At 38.5% G+C, this 13748-nt stretch overlaps 1 protein-coding gene across 1 annotated transcript; it reads right to left on the bottom strand.

Annotated features, from left to right (window-relative positions):
• Positions 1-3160: 3160 nt before the first annotated feature.
• On the bottom strand, positions 3161-4095 carry LOC135248605 (P2Y purinoceptor 1-like). The gene has a single exon (XM_064323429.1). The coding sequence runs from the start codon at positions 4073-4075 to the stop codon at positions 3161-3163; it is 915 nt and encodes a 304-aa protein (XP_064179499.1). The 5' UTR covers positions 4076-4095.
• Positions 4096-13748: the final 9653 nt, after the last annotated feature.

Here is a 13748-nt window from a genome sequence, read left to right as displayed (position 1 = left end):
CTGTGTGTGACTGTCACTCATGTCCCTTCAGACCTCAGTGCCAGCCCCATCCAGCGAGTGACTGCATATTCTAAATCACCTCTAAATCTTAATTTAGAGTAAGTTCAGAAAAAGAACCAAACTCAAGTGAATTGTTGATCTTAACTCTTTAATAGTACATAATCCAGCCCTTCAGACACACAAATAATTTAGAGTGTACCACGGAACAAGTGACTCACTGTATCCTGTTTCAAATAAGTTCCCTGTTTTATTAAAACCCTTTTTCTGACTTTGCAGAAAATATGTAATCATCTCAAAGTAGGTTACCTTTTATCTGTTGTTGGGCAAGGGTTCACAAACCAGGCCCTGAGCAATTCCCACGCATTCTGTTCTGTTTCTCTTGCTTAAGTCAAGTTACTGAAAATGCTTAAGTTCCATAATGTTGTATTTAAAGGGCAGGTCAATCAATAAAACATTTTAAAATGTAACCACTTTCGAAGGGAATAATTTTCCAGAAAGCATTGCCAAAAAAATAAATCAAGAAATCATTACTTGTCTGTGAGCTCATCTGGATTATTAAAAGTCCTTAAATGAATGTGGAATATTCATTCTTTAAAACATGAATATCTGTTTCTGACATGATGTGGCATAATGTGGGTAAATCATCCTTCCTTAAACATGAGATGTACCTAATTAAAATATTTAACAGCTAATAATTTGAATAATTGAAATTATACACAGGGGTCCCCCCAGGACCAAGTTTGGGAACTGCCATTCTCGGGTTGAGTTGGACAGATTTGTCAATAAAAAGCTGAATCACAAAAAGCAATCACCAGAGGAGGACATAATGTCACAAGAGGATATAGCATGTACTGAAATGAGCAATATCTATTTAATAAACCAGAACATTTACTAAATGCACATCTTTTACACTGTATATACTTCTATACTTTAATATGTTTGCTAGGCTGTCTTTTTAAAATCCGTATCAATCCACTGTATCCATACATTACGCATATACTGTACAAGTTTGTTTTTATAGGAAGGATGACACTGGTTGGTCTCTGTGGCATTGTGCAATTCTGTGTGGATTTTAATTCAATTAAACAGGTGGCTTATTTACAGAATCTTTCCCTTGTAAAGTTTACCTCATCTGTCTTGGTTCTCAGCTGGGAAGCCTGTTGACCCTTAATTAATCCCACAGGAATTTAATTAACAGCTAATTCAGGTATCTGTTTAGCCATTCATTGTAATGCTTAGTATGTGAGATTGTCACAGGTGTTTATCCAGCAGAAACAAAGATAAACTTCACAGAGTCCTGACCAGCAAAAGGAGAAAACAAGTCACAGAGCAGGTTTCATACATTTTAAGATATTATAAATATTTGTTATTTGATTTTATGAGATCATTTCAAATACTTTCATAAATATATTCCAGTTGTAGTTAAAACCATAGTTGTCCATGTGAGGTTTGTGAGTGATATTGGAAAATATTGGAATTTTAGCATAATATTGTTGGATCAGGATTTTGCATATTTTGTGCAACGCAAAATTAAGACATACACAAAACAGCATTCCAGTAAAACCATTCCACACTGGTGCACGCAAGCAGGCCCTTTATGTAGCAGTACTAAATGCCTGATTCATCTCAGGTGTGCTCAATTACCAAGCGTGCTATTCCCACAACTGACAGAGGGTGGAGCCCACAAACTTGCAGATTTTCAAGAGTGGTTTTGGAGTCAGATGATCAATAAATATAGAAAAGGGGAAAGTTAATTGCTACTTCTGATACACTATTTTATTTAATTAAATACAGTTCAAATTTCATTTAACATATTTATCTGAATTATTCAAAAGTATTTGAAGTAATTATACAGAACAAATTGACATTTCAATTTAGTATTAATTTCTTTAAAATAGATTTAAAATCAATCAGTTAATCATTTCAATTATTTCAGATGAAAGTATTTGCTCTATTTATCAATTATTTACAAATACCTCAAATAAAAGGAAATGGCCTTTCCCTGTTCATTTACAGTAACGGAAATGTAAAAAACTAATATTTTAAGTATCTGTATTTGTAACAGGTCCGCAAAGCACAACTTGACTATAAAGCTTGTGCCATTACTTTAACTTTCCATATTCAATTAAAGCCTGTTTATCAATTCCTCTGCTAAGTGATCCTTAAGTTGTATAGATGTTATAGTTGTTATAGGTGCCTAATAAGTTGAAAGTATTAAACATAGGCCTACGTCAATGATTAGCCTACAGTAAAAAGCTGATTCATACCAATCAGGAAATTCTTTTCTAAAACATGTTTCATTGTTAATCGTGTATGAAAATGTTGACATTTTGGGCATACCAATAACTAGTTTTTTATTTAAAAAAAAAAACCAGCTTAAAATTTTTTGAAAAAAACTTGTGTATTCAGAAATAAAATGTATGTATTTGGACCACTTTTAACGAAGTAATGGGTTGCAAGAGCTGCATTTGGGTTCAATTATTGGGTTCAAGTTTTTGGTTTGGACGTGCATTATCATTTTTGCCTTCTAAAACAATTGAATTATGCTATAATGATACCTTTGCGCACCGGAATTATTCTACTTTATCTTAGGACCAAAATAATAATAGGCATCAGACAGCAAACTAAACACGAAGACAGCTATATTAGCACTACACACGGGAGTAAGCAAACGTTAAACACAGATTGTTTTGTTGAAAGGCGAACCTTCCGAAAAAGTCGCCGTTGGCTATTCCTCTGAAAAAACTATACCGTGCTGGCTTGGTGAATTTAAATGGTAACGGACAAACGTTCGCACGTAATTAATGTTACATTCAATGTGTTTTCGATTTGTTTATTTTCAATAAATAAATAACGCATATTAGGCTATTTTTTAAACAACAAAAAGTAGGATGATTTATTACCGTACCTTGCGTTTATTTAATGACGGTGATATAAATATATGTCGATTTAATTACCGTTAATGCTTTTAACAAATAAACATAATTAAATTGATTTTCGTCAGATCCCTTATTACAGTATAACGAACACTTCAAAAGTTATTTTATATGTAAAACATATTTTCTTTCAAAGATATCCAAACCATTTGCCTATCATTAAAATGTCATTTTCTGGTCAATGGACTCACTGTTAATAAGTGGAAGGCTCCATTCAGATGTGCTCATGTGCTTACGTCATGCGACTCTTCCGAGGGGCTTTGGCAGCAGCTGCAGGGGCAGTTGGCGAGACACTGGGGCCGCTTCATCTTGGACATGTAGAGCAGGGGTCCGATACTAGAGCTGAGGTCCATGATGGAGTAGACAGTAATGCTGATCTGACACTTGAATTCCACAATGCTGTAGTACTCTGTGAAGGGAAAAAGAGCCACTGGGGGCAGGTAGTTAAAGACGATGATGGCCAGAGTGATGAGCACTGTTCTGAAGGCTTTCTTCTTCATGGGGTGCATCTTCTCTTTGCCCATGACCGACTTCCTCAGAATCCAGATGATAGAGAGGTTGCAGAAGACCATGATGGTGAAGGCAGCCAGGATCAGCCCGGTGAAGACATTGATCGTCTTGTCTCTTCCCAAAACGGACTTGCTGAGGGCGTAAGCCAGCATTAGCCCCCACACCAGCATGGATAAGGCCACTCTGATCTTGTTGTCCCTGATACTGGTGAACACAATGGGGTGGACCACGGCTAAGTAGCGGTCCAGGCAAATGCAGGTGAGGAAGAGCGGGGTGGTGTCCTTGATACCAAAAGCAAAGCGCTGGAAGTACCATATATGCTTGTCATTGAGCAGCAGGCTGTTCACCAGTTCGATGGGGGTCATCAGGCAGAAGTAGGCATCAGAGATGGCCAGGTTGAAGATGAAGATGTCGGAGGTGGAAGAGTCACTCTTCTTTCTGGCCACTTGCCACATCACCGTAATGTTAGAGGGAAAGCCTACAGCCAGATTAAAGACCTTGACCAGGTAGTAGAACACAAACCCACCGGGCACCTCTTTGCACTCGTCATGCTGGTACCAGGGCGGGAGATCGGAGTCAGAAGAGGTGTGATTGAATGGTAGGCTGGAGTTGATTACAGAGGTGCTCATGGTTTAATTAATCCAGCAGGACTGAGTCTTTATGAGTCCTTACAGAGGAGAGGGAAAATCAGAGACATGGTCAAGCCTAACGGTGTAGTACAAATGTCCTTGTCACTTAAAATGCCTTCATGGCCAAATTATATCATTATTATATTTCTGCTGATTACAAGAGTTTATTATTTTTCCCCCATGCATTACTAAATATTGGTATTTTGTTGAATGATGGAAATGAACATGTTGTCAGGTATGAGGTGTCCAAAGACAAACAACCAAGTTAAAGAAATTAATCATTTCTATGGTGCCTGGCACAATATTATATTATGGTGACCCTGAAGAGAAAACTTTGTTTTCTGGGAAAACGGCCTCCAATCTGGGAATACTACCTCAGCCATGTGAACACAGGAAACTAGCTGGACCACGGATATTTCCCAGGGCAGAGGTTCTCTCACAGCAACCCATTTTCACAGTATTGAGGCAACTCTCAGAATGAGAAGCATGTTCGCAAGGCAGAGGCAGGTTTCCAAAAGCAAAGGCAGTTTTCCCAGACTCCAGAGGCAATGTTCCCAGAAGACAAAGATAGCCCTTTTGGGCCACCACATTATAGTCCCACTCATAATATGATCTAATGTTTCCAGACCTAACACACCATAAGACATAAAAAATAAGGTTGATGAAGTGCAATCTGAAAGAAAGAATAAGGAACTCACCAAAAAAACTGCAATGGCTCCACTGTTTCCTCAAGTTCATACAGCTCAGTAGGCTATTGTATCCTGATATCCTGTGTCCAGAAGGGTTATGTTTTTCTCAATATAGTTCTTGTTCATGTAAATATATATAAAGGTGCTGAAGTGTGAATTACATCATTATTTTGGGCTGTAGCCAATCAGGAGGTCCCTTGAGCGGGCAATGAATTGCTGTCCACATGATAGCACTTGTTGAAACTGTAGAATAACATGTCACCATTGGTTGATATTTGTGGTTGGGTGGGTGTGGAAGGGGAACATTTTAAAGGGGGTTGGGTTGGAGGGGTGTGTTTGTGTTTCGTGACAATTAGATATGCTCTAAAACAGAGGTGGGGCTAAAATGAGGGGACAGACAGGTACCCCCCATCCCTGTTCATACACAATATATTTTTTTGTAAGTGATGCAATCCAAGAACTGAATCCCAGACAAACAACTGACGCAATGCAGTACTGGAGCACAAGTGAGACGGACTATGTAACCTGGTGTAAGTTCTTACATATGAGCCCTCAAGGTGCTACGCAGCAGCCTCACATAATGGACGGTGCACAGATTTTCCTCCATCAGAATGAAAAAAAAAAACATTTTATGTGAGATAAGTATGTTTTTCCAAAGATTTTATTTGGTAAATTTATGATGTTTTTAAGATGTTTTGACTTTGATTTCCATTCTTGGCAATATGCAACTCACAGCTTATACAAAGTACAACACTTTGCCTTTGCTTAGTAGGCTCTACTGTCTAAGGCAGGGCTGCCCATCCCAATTCCTGGATATCTACTGTCCTTTAGGTTTTCACTCCAACCCTTACAAAGAACACCTCATTCAACAGTTAGAGAGCTCATTGGCCTGCTAATTCATAGAGTCTGTTGTGCCAAATTAGGGTTGAACTGGAAACCTACAGGATTGTAGGTCTCCAGTATAGCTGGGAGGCCCTGATCTAAGGCAACTGATAGAACTAAACAAGACCAGGTCAAAACCTACACCAATGGTGTAACTTCATAACTCGGCCGTCCAATGGTGGAACTTTATCACTCAGTGACTCAGTCACAGACATTCGCGTTTGTAGGGCTGGCCCCGCCGTTGCGGTCCAGCCAAAAATTTACCACATAGAGTAGAACTCATACCTGCCAGGGGCTGGATTATCACAGTGTGGAGTCAATGACCATGGCTCAGCTTCCATGTCCGTCAAGTGAGCTCTTTGCCATCACAAAACCTGAATGAGTAAAACATTTGTATACAAATAGCCGTCTCATTCTTTTCACTTTTGCTCTGTTTTACTCTAACACATTTACCCAACACATTGCAGTGTATGTGGCCCGCAAGTGTAACTGACAGAAACAAACAAACAAAAAAACCTGTCATATACGCAGGCCCTCCATCAGGCCAGATCTAGTTATAGGCGATATCAGTGGTGGTGTAGGGTGGCATCCGTCCGGGGGTGCGCCATTCATGTGGGGTGGGGGGGTGGGCTAACAAAGTGAAAAATGAGAAAATGGAAAGCTGCACTGTGTTCCTGATAATTGGTGAAATCCCCACCGGTACGCTATCTCCAACTACAAAGGCTGCAGGAGTCCACTTTTTGTCATACAAAAACATGATGGTGCTTCAGGCATATTTTCTCACCCCAATTGTGGCAGTTTATGGTTTGTATCTTCTAGAAAACTACAGAGCCGTGCCAGAACTTTGGAGTCTGTTGTCTTTTTTCTTCGCTGTATCGAGGCTTCAAAGCATCTGCCATTCCACCAAACTAGCAACAAACACTTAGTTGGAATCTGATCCCAAACCACAGGCTCTATAGCCACTCCCACCCCTCCCCAAACTGAAAAGAGTGCCATGCCCAGAAACATCCTGAATACATTTTAAAATAGCAAATACAGGTAATAGGTGCACAAATTTGATTAAAGTGTGTAAAGACTGAGATTGCCAGAGCATCACAGATATACCTTAGCATAGTTATTTTATATTTTCAAATAAACAATCCTGCGAAGTATGCTTTCAATAATTAATGCATTTGTAATTTCATCTGCAATGATGTGAACAGCCTGGGACTGTTTCTACTAGATTTCCTACCTGATCATGAGGATTATTTCTCATGAATATCACTTACAAGCTGTTTGTTACATTTTTTCGCAAGTGTCTGCTCCTGCAGACTGGCTGAAGCTAAGCAAGTGTGGGCTTGGTTAGTACTTGGATGGGAGACCACCAGGGAATACTGAGTTGCTGCTGGAAGTGGTGTTGGTGGGCCAGCAGGGGGCAATCTTCCCTCTGGTCAAATAAACCCCAATGCCCCAGTGCGCTGATGGGGACACTGTGCTGTAGGAGATGCCATCTTTCGGATGAGACGTTAAACGAGGTCCTGGCTAACTGTGCTCATTAAAGATCCCATGACACTTATCGCAAAGAGTAGGGGGTTCCCCGGTCCTGGCTAAAATCTCAGATCTGGCTCTCACAAAAACTTGCCACCTAATCATCCCCTGATTCAATTGGCTAAAAAAATGTCCTCTCCATGAGCTGCTCAGTGGCCAACATAGAGGATTGTGGTTGTACCGGCACTCCAGGTGTGAATGTGTATGAGTGTGAAGCAGGGCGTTCCTGCAAAAGAGCATCTGTGCTCAGCGAACCTACCCTGGGTAAATAAAGGTTAAATAAAATAAATTAATTTTGAAATAATAAACACAACAGTTTACACAATTACCAGAACTTATTTATTTTAATTACTTACCGACATACACTGAACAAAAATATAAACGAAACACTTTTATTTTTGCAGCCATGTTTAATGCGTTATAATAATACCTCAAAGATTTGTTTTATGTGCACAAAGATCTTATTTCTCCCAAATTTTACCCACAAATTTGTTATATGACTGTTAGCTAGCATTTCTCCTTTGTCAAGATAATCAATTTTCTGCACAGGTGTGGCATATCAAGATGCTGTTTAAAAGCCATGATCACTACACAGGTGTTCCTTATGATGGGGTCAATAAAAGGCCACCCTAAAATGTTGAGTTTTTTTGTTGTTCAACACCATGTCACAGATACCTCAAGAGTTAAGAGATCATGCAATTGGCACGGTGACTGCAGGAATGTGTTGTAGAGCTGTTGCCAGAATAATGGTTGTTCATTTCTCCACGATAAGCCGCCTCCAGCGTTATTTCAGATATTTTGGAAGTTCGTCCAACAGGCCTCACAACCGCAGACCATGTGTAACCACGCCAGCCCAGGACCGCCACATCCAACATCATTTGTGGGATCGTCTGAGGCCATCCGCACGGACAGCTGATGAAAAAGTTGGTTTACACAACCGGAAAATTTCTGCACACACTGTCAGAAAGTGCCTCATGGAAGCTCATCTGCATGCTCAACATCCTCACCGGGATCTTGATTTGTCTGCAGTTCGGCGTCACAATCGACGTGAGTGGGCAAGAGCTTGATCAATTAAATGTGAAGGAGATGTGTTGCATTGCATGAGGCTAATGGTGGTCACACAAGATACTGATCGATATTCTGTTCATTTCATGGTATCTTTTTTGGGGAATCTGTGACTAACAAATGCATACCTGTATCCCCAATCACATGAAATAAATAGATAAGTGCTTAATGAATCTATTTCAGTTGACTGATTTACGTTTATTACCTTTGAACTCAATAAAATCTCCGAAATTGAATGAATGAAGTGTTGCATTTATATTTTTGTTCAGTATGGGTTGTTTGCTCGCTTGCATGACAAACGGTAGAAAGAGGCCTTATTAGATTTATTAGATTTACGGCAGCCAACACCTTTTAGCATATTGCTGCCATCCTCCGTTCAACCAGGGTATTGCACTTTGCCCTCAATACTAGGCCTTGTAGCCTGACCTGTTGCGTAAATAAAATTTCAACAAAACAGGTTTTCATCGTACAAAAATGCCATGTTACTCACACATACAGATTCTGTGGGATGGCCTTCAGTCTCTGTGGGAGTGAGCATGATGATGTCACCCAGAAATGTGAAAAGACTTGATACACTGATGTATCTTTCGCTGGGAGACGGCAAGGAGCTCGGTTTGAAGTCGCTTCGCTTGTCTCCTCATCGTATCAAGCATTGAGCTTAATTTATTATTTATTCATGCACAGTCCAGGCCTTCAGACAAACAAATAATTTAGAGCGTAACCACAGAATATGTGAAGCTCTGTATCATCTTTAAAATATTGTTTTATTAAAACCCTTTCTGACACTGCAGAAAATTTGATCATTTTGAAGCAGATTACCTTCTATGTGTTGTTGGGCAAGGGATCACAAACCTGGTACTGGGGAATTCCCACGTATTCTGGCTTTTTTTATCTTGAATAAGTATGGTTACTGAAAATGTTTAAGTTCCATAATTTTGTATTTAAAAGGTCGGTCAATAAATAAATCATTTTTAAATGTAATTGCTTTCAAAAGGAATAATTTAACAAAACACATTTCCTAAAATGCAATCATCACATGTCTGAGAACTAATCTGGATGATTAAAAGTCTTTAAATGAATGCGGAATTTTCATTCATTAAAACATGAATATCTGTTTCTGACATAATGTGGTATAAAGTGGGTAAATCATCCTTCATTAAACATTAGAAGTATCTAATTAAAATATTTCACAGCTCATTAAACTTCAGGAAATGCAATTATACACAGGGGTCCCCTAGGACCAAGTTTGGGTACTGCCGTTCTTGGGTAGGGTTCGACAGATTTGTTAAGGAAAAAGCTGAATCTGTAATGTGCCTGTGCTTGCGGTGGTGCTGTCACTGGGTGGCAGCAGAGGAGATTCTCCTTGCTCTCTCATTCCCTGCTAATTGCTGATTCGGGCCACCTGGAGTCTATCCTTTATAGGGACCTCACTCCCTCTGCTCGGTGCTCTTGCATTTTACAAGCAGCCGGTAACGCTCTGGGTATTTCGAGCGCTAGATGTGACTTACTCAATGGCTATCTGGTACGGGAGCTAAACACATAGCAACCGGGGCACTTGAGAGTTGTCACTTTTCATAGAAGGTATTTGTGTATTATCTCCAGCTAGTTTCAGGCTTGAGCTGAGAGATCTTACATACCTAGGCGTGTGTTGTTTTTGGTTCTCAGTCAAGAGACTTTCGTCCTGTTTTTGAGGATTGCCTTTTGTTTGGCCTTTTGCCTGGGTTTATTCCCCTTTTTCCTTTCTCCTACCTCGCTCAGTGGTTGACTGCTGTTTGCAGTCAGCTTTTAGACTCCCCGTTGATTTATTGTCCGCTTCTGACGTTGCTCGCCAGCCCCAACCTTACAGAATCATGAAAAGCATTCACCAGAAGAGGACATAACAGCACAAAAGGCTATAGCATGTACTGAAATCAGCAATATTTATTTAACAGACCAGTGCATTGACTAAATACACACTAAATATACTTTATATATTAATATACTAATATGTTTGCTAGGCTGTGTACATTTTCAGTCAGTATCAATCCACTATGTTTAGTATTTTTCTTGTGTTTCCGTTACATTTGTACCCATGCTATGCTCATTTATCAGTGTGAACCAACTTAGGTTTATTCACAGGGACATTGAGCAGTCATGTTAACCATCTTAGGTGTATTTATGATCCAAGGTAAAAGCAAGGCTAAAAAGGTGGGTCTTGAGTTTTCGTTAAAGTAGGTTTGTATTGTAGGTTTTAGTCCTGGACTTAGGAATTATTAACAGGAGTCAGAAGATCTGAGGGCTTTGCTCAGAACAAATTTAGGAAGCAGATCAGTAATATATTCAGGGACAAGTCCATGGGCAGATTAAAAAACGAATAAAAGAATCTTAAAATCAGTTCTAAAACTAACAAGTAACCAGTGTAAGTGTCTTTCAAAAAGGTGTAATGTGAATTTTTTCTTCCTGGTTTTAGTTAAGATTCAAGCAACAGCATTCTGAATGATGTGTAACTGACCTAATGCCTTTTTAGGAAGCCCAGAGAATAGTGTGTTACTAGTCAAAACCGCTAGTATCAAAAACATGCAATAGCTTCTCTGTTTTACATTGAGTGAGAACAGGTCTGACTTTAGCAATGTTTCTCAAGTGGTAAAAGAAAGTTTTGGTCACATTCTGAATATGTGGCTCAAAACACAGATCACTGTCAAAGTTAACACCTAGGTTTTTAGCGTGCGTTTTGATGTTTTGTCATAATGGCTTAAATTATGACATTATTTTCTTGGGTCCAAATGTCAATATTTCAGTTTTGTCCTTGTTTAACTGAAGGACGTTATGTGCCCTCTAAGCAATAATGTCCGTGATACAGCTGGTTAGTCTACCAATCACAGCTGAATCATTGGGCATGACAGATATACAAAGTTGGATACCATCAGCATAGAAATGGAAGCTGGTGCCATGTTTACAAATGATGGTCCCTAGTGAGAGCATCTACAGGCTGAAAATAATGGGGCCTAATATTGAACCTTGAGGCACACCACATGTAATTCTAAAATGGGAATTTTGACCAGACTCATGGCACGACCTCCCCTGTGTGCCCTTGTATCACTCCTGGTTAGCCTACGGTTAACGGCATTTGGAAGAGAAGGAGGTCTAACAGAGACAAAAACTGGGATATGACAGGAGTTAACTAGCTCCAATTGGTCACAGATGATGAGGACCAAATTGTGGCGGTATAAGAGTCATTTGTGTGAGGCGGAATTAATTGAATAAAAAATGTTTGCTGTTAAATCGCGAGCACCCCATGGTTTGAAAAATGTATACGCGCTCCCAGAAGATATTCAAATTCTCAATAAAAATGATAAAAATAACAAATAGCTGCATAATAAATAAATAACTTGTTATGAGAGCTGCATACAGTTTGTTGCCTCGTGTGGAGACTAAGAATTCTACTAAAACTGTATTCCTCATCCGAGAGAGGTAATTGTACCGGAAATAAAAATGGGTTTACCACAGTCCTTAAGAAGGCTAATGAAATTTAGGTCGAGTTAATAAGAACACTAATTAATAACCTAATGGAGTCGGATACAAATAAAACCAAAGTACGATGTCACATTCATACCACCTAATTGGTGTTACTGTAACAGAGGTACGGTATAACAGTAACAGTAAACGAAAACGCCTTATGATGTGCGTATGCGGGTTTATTTATTATTTTTTTAAATTTATTTTGCACATACAAATGTTAATCAAGGAAGTGCATTTACAATGGTAATGTGAGACCAGCCCCATCCTCAGATTATGAAGCACGGGGCTTTATATTTGAAAAAACACTGCGTAAACATTGACACACTACCAAGTTGGTAACTTACCGTAAAGTGAGTTCTGGTAACGTCCAAATCGATGAGGAAAGCTGCTTTTGTTTAATTTCTTAACACCCAGGTAAGCTTTTACAAAGCAAACGGCCTACCATACAGACCAATCTGTTTGTGCTTATTATGAATGCCCGTGATCAGGTGGCTGTTTCTTTTCCTAATCACTTGGAGCACTCAGAGGATGAGGCTATGTCAACGTAGCAAGCAAATTAGCTGTACACATTTAACATACATCACTGAATTAATTTAAAACGTCAGACACGTTGATGAGTAAAATTAACATTTTTAATGAATATTACACACATTTATGGTGTATGATATGATTTATTGTAAATAAAAATAAAGCTTTATACCTGAAAATTACTCCAGTTTTTACTTAGCTTTCTCAAAAAACAGTTTATTGGAAATATATCCCGCAAAGATTATCACATTGCTCTGTTCCTTTTGTAGGGTGGTAGAGGACTGTATCGCACATGTACAAGCCTGAAATGGCTACGATAGCTGCATTGTAAATTACGTTTACATACATAACGTGTTACATTTATTCAGTGTTACATTTATGGTGACTCTCTCATACCTCAAATAAAAGGAATTGGCCTTTTCGGTTTATTTGCAAATAACTGAAATGCAAAAAACCCCAAATATTTTGAATGAAAATGATTTGATTAGTATCTGTATTTGACCCAGGTCTGTAAAGCACAGGAATAAAGCTTGCATCATTCCGTAAATTTTCCCAATTCAGTTGGAGCCTCATCACCGCCTCCTCTGTAAAGTGATCGTTAAGTTCTATTGATATGCTATTACAGTTAAGCATTTGCCCATATTAAAATTCCATAGTACGATTAGCTGAAAGTCGAAAACATTCTTAAATGACCTTTAAAATAATAATAATAGTAAGAATAATAATAATAATAATAATAATAATAATATTTTTAAATGTTAAAATTTTGGCCATGTACATAACTAGTTTTAACAAGCCTAAAGGAGTTTTTTTTCAGCAAAATAACGAGCAGCATTTCGGCCTGCTCCTATCAAAACAATTATTTTGCAGCTTATTCAGAAATAAAATGTGTACATTCTGGTCAGCTTATAACTAAGTAATGCAAAATTATGAAATAATCATTTATAAAACCATGTGGAAAGAGGGCATCCAAAAGGGCCCAGAATTATAACCTAGAAAGTGGTAGATATTCTACTTATCTTAATAGATGCTAAATAATAATGGCACCAGAGAGAAATCTGAGAACAAGAAGATAGTCTTCTAGGTCTACATGCAGCTATTTATAATGCATTTGAACACATTTCACCAATTTCAACTTAAAATGCGTTGCAAAGAGCTGTATTTAGGCCAATTTATAAGTCAATATTTGGCTGTGCATTATCATTTTTGCCTTCTAAAATAATTTAATTCTCTATTTGCTTGCAGAATGTTAGCATTGCGTATGGGAGTAAACATACAAAATGTATGATGATTAAATACCTAAGGGATTGTTGTCCCATCCCTAATTAGCTTACATTTAAACCAAACACAAATTGCAGGTTATTTTATCTGTCAAACATATTTCTTGCAAACATATCCAAACCATTAGCCTCTCAGTCAAACGTTCTTTTTTGGTTAATGACTCTATTTAGAAGCAACCTAATACAGACCAGATACGTGGGTGC

This window comes from Anguilla rostrata, chromosome 2 (assembly GCF_018555375.3).
Source record: "Anguilla rostrata isolate EN2019 chromosome 2, ASM1855537v3, whole genome shotgun sequence".
NCBI classification, from domain to species: Eukaryota; Metazoa; Chordata; class Actinopteri; order Anguilliformes; family Anguillidae; genus Anguilla; species Anguilla rostrata.
This window is presented reverse-complemented; position numbering and strand designations above follow the sequence as displayed.

Excerpts from the sequence above, each read along its gene's own strand:
- LOC135248605 (XM_064323429.1), bottom strand. The coding sequence starts at position 4,075 with ATGAGCACCTCTGTAATCAACTCCAGCCTACCATTCAATCACACCTCT.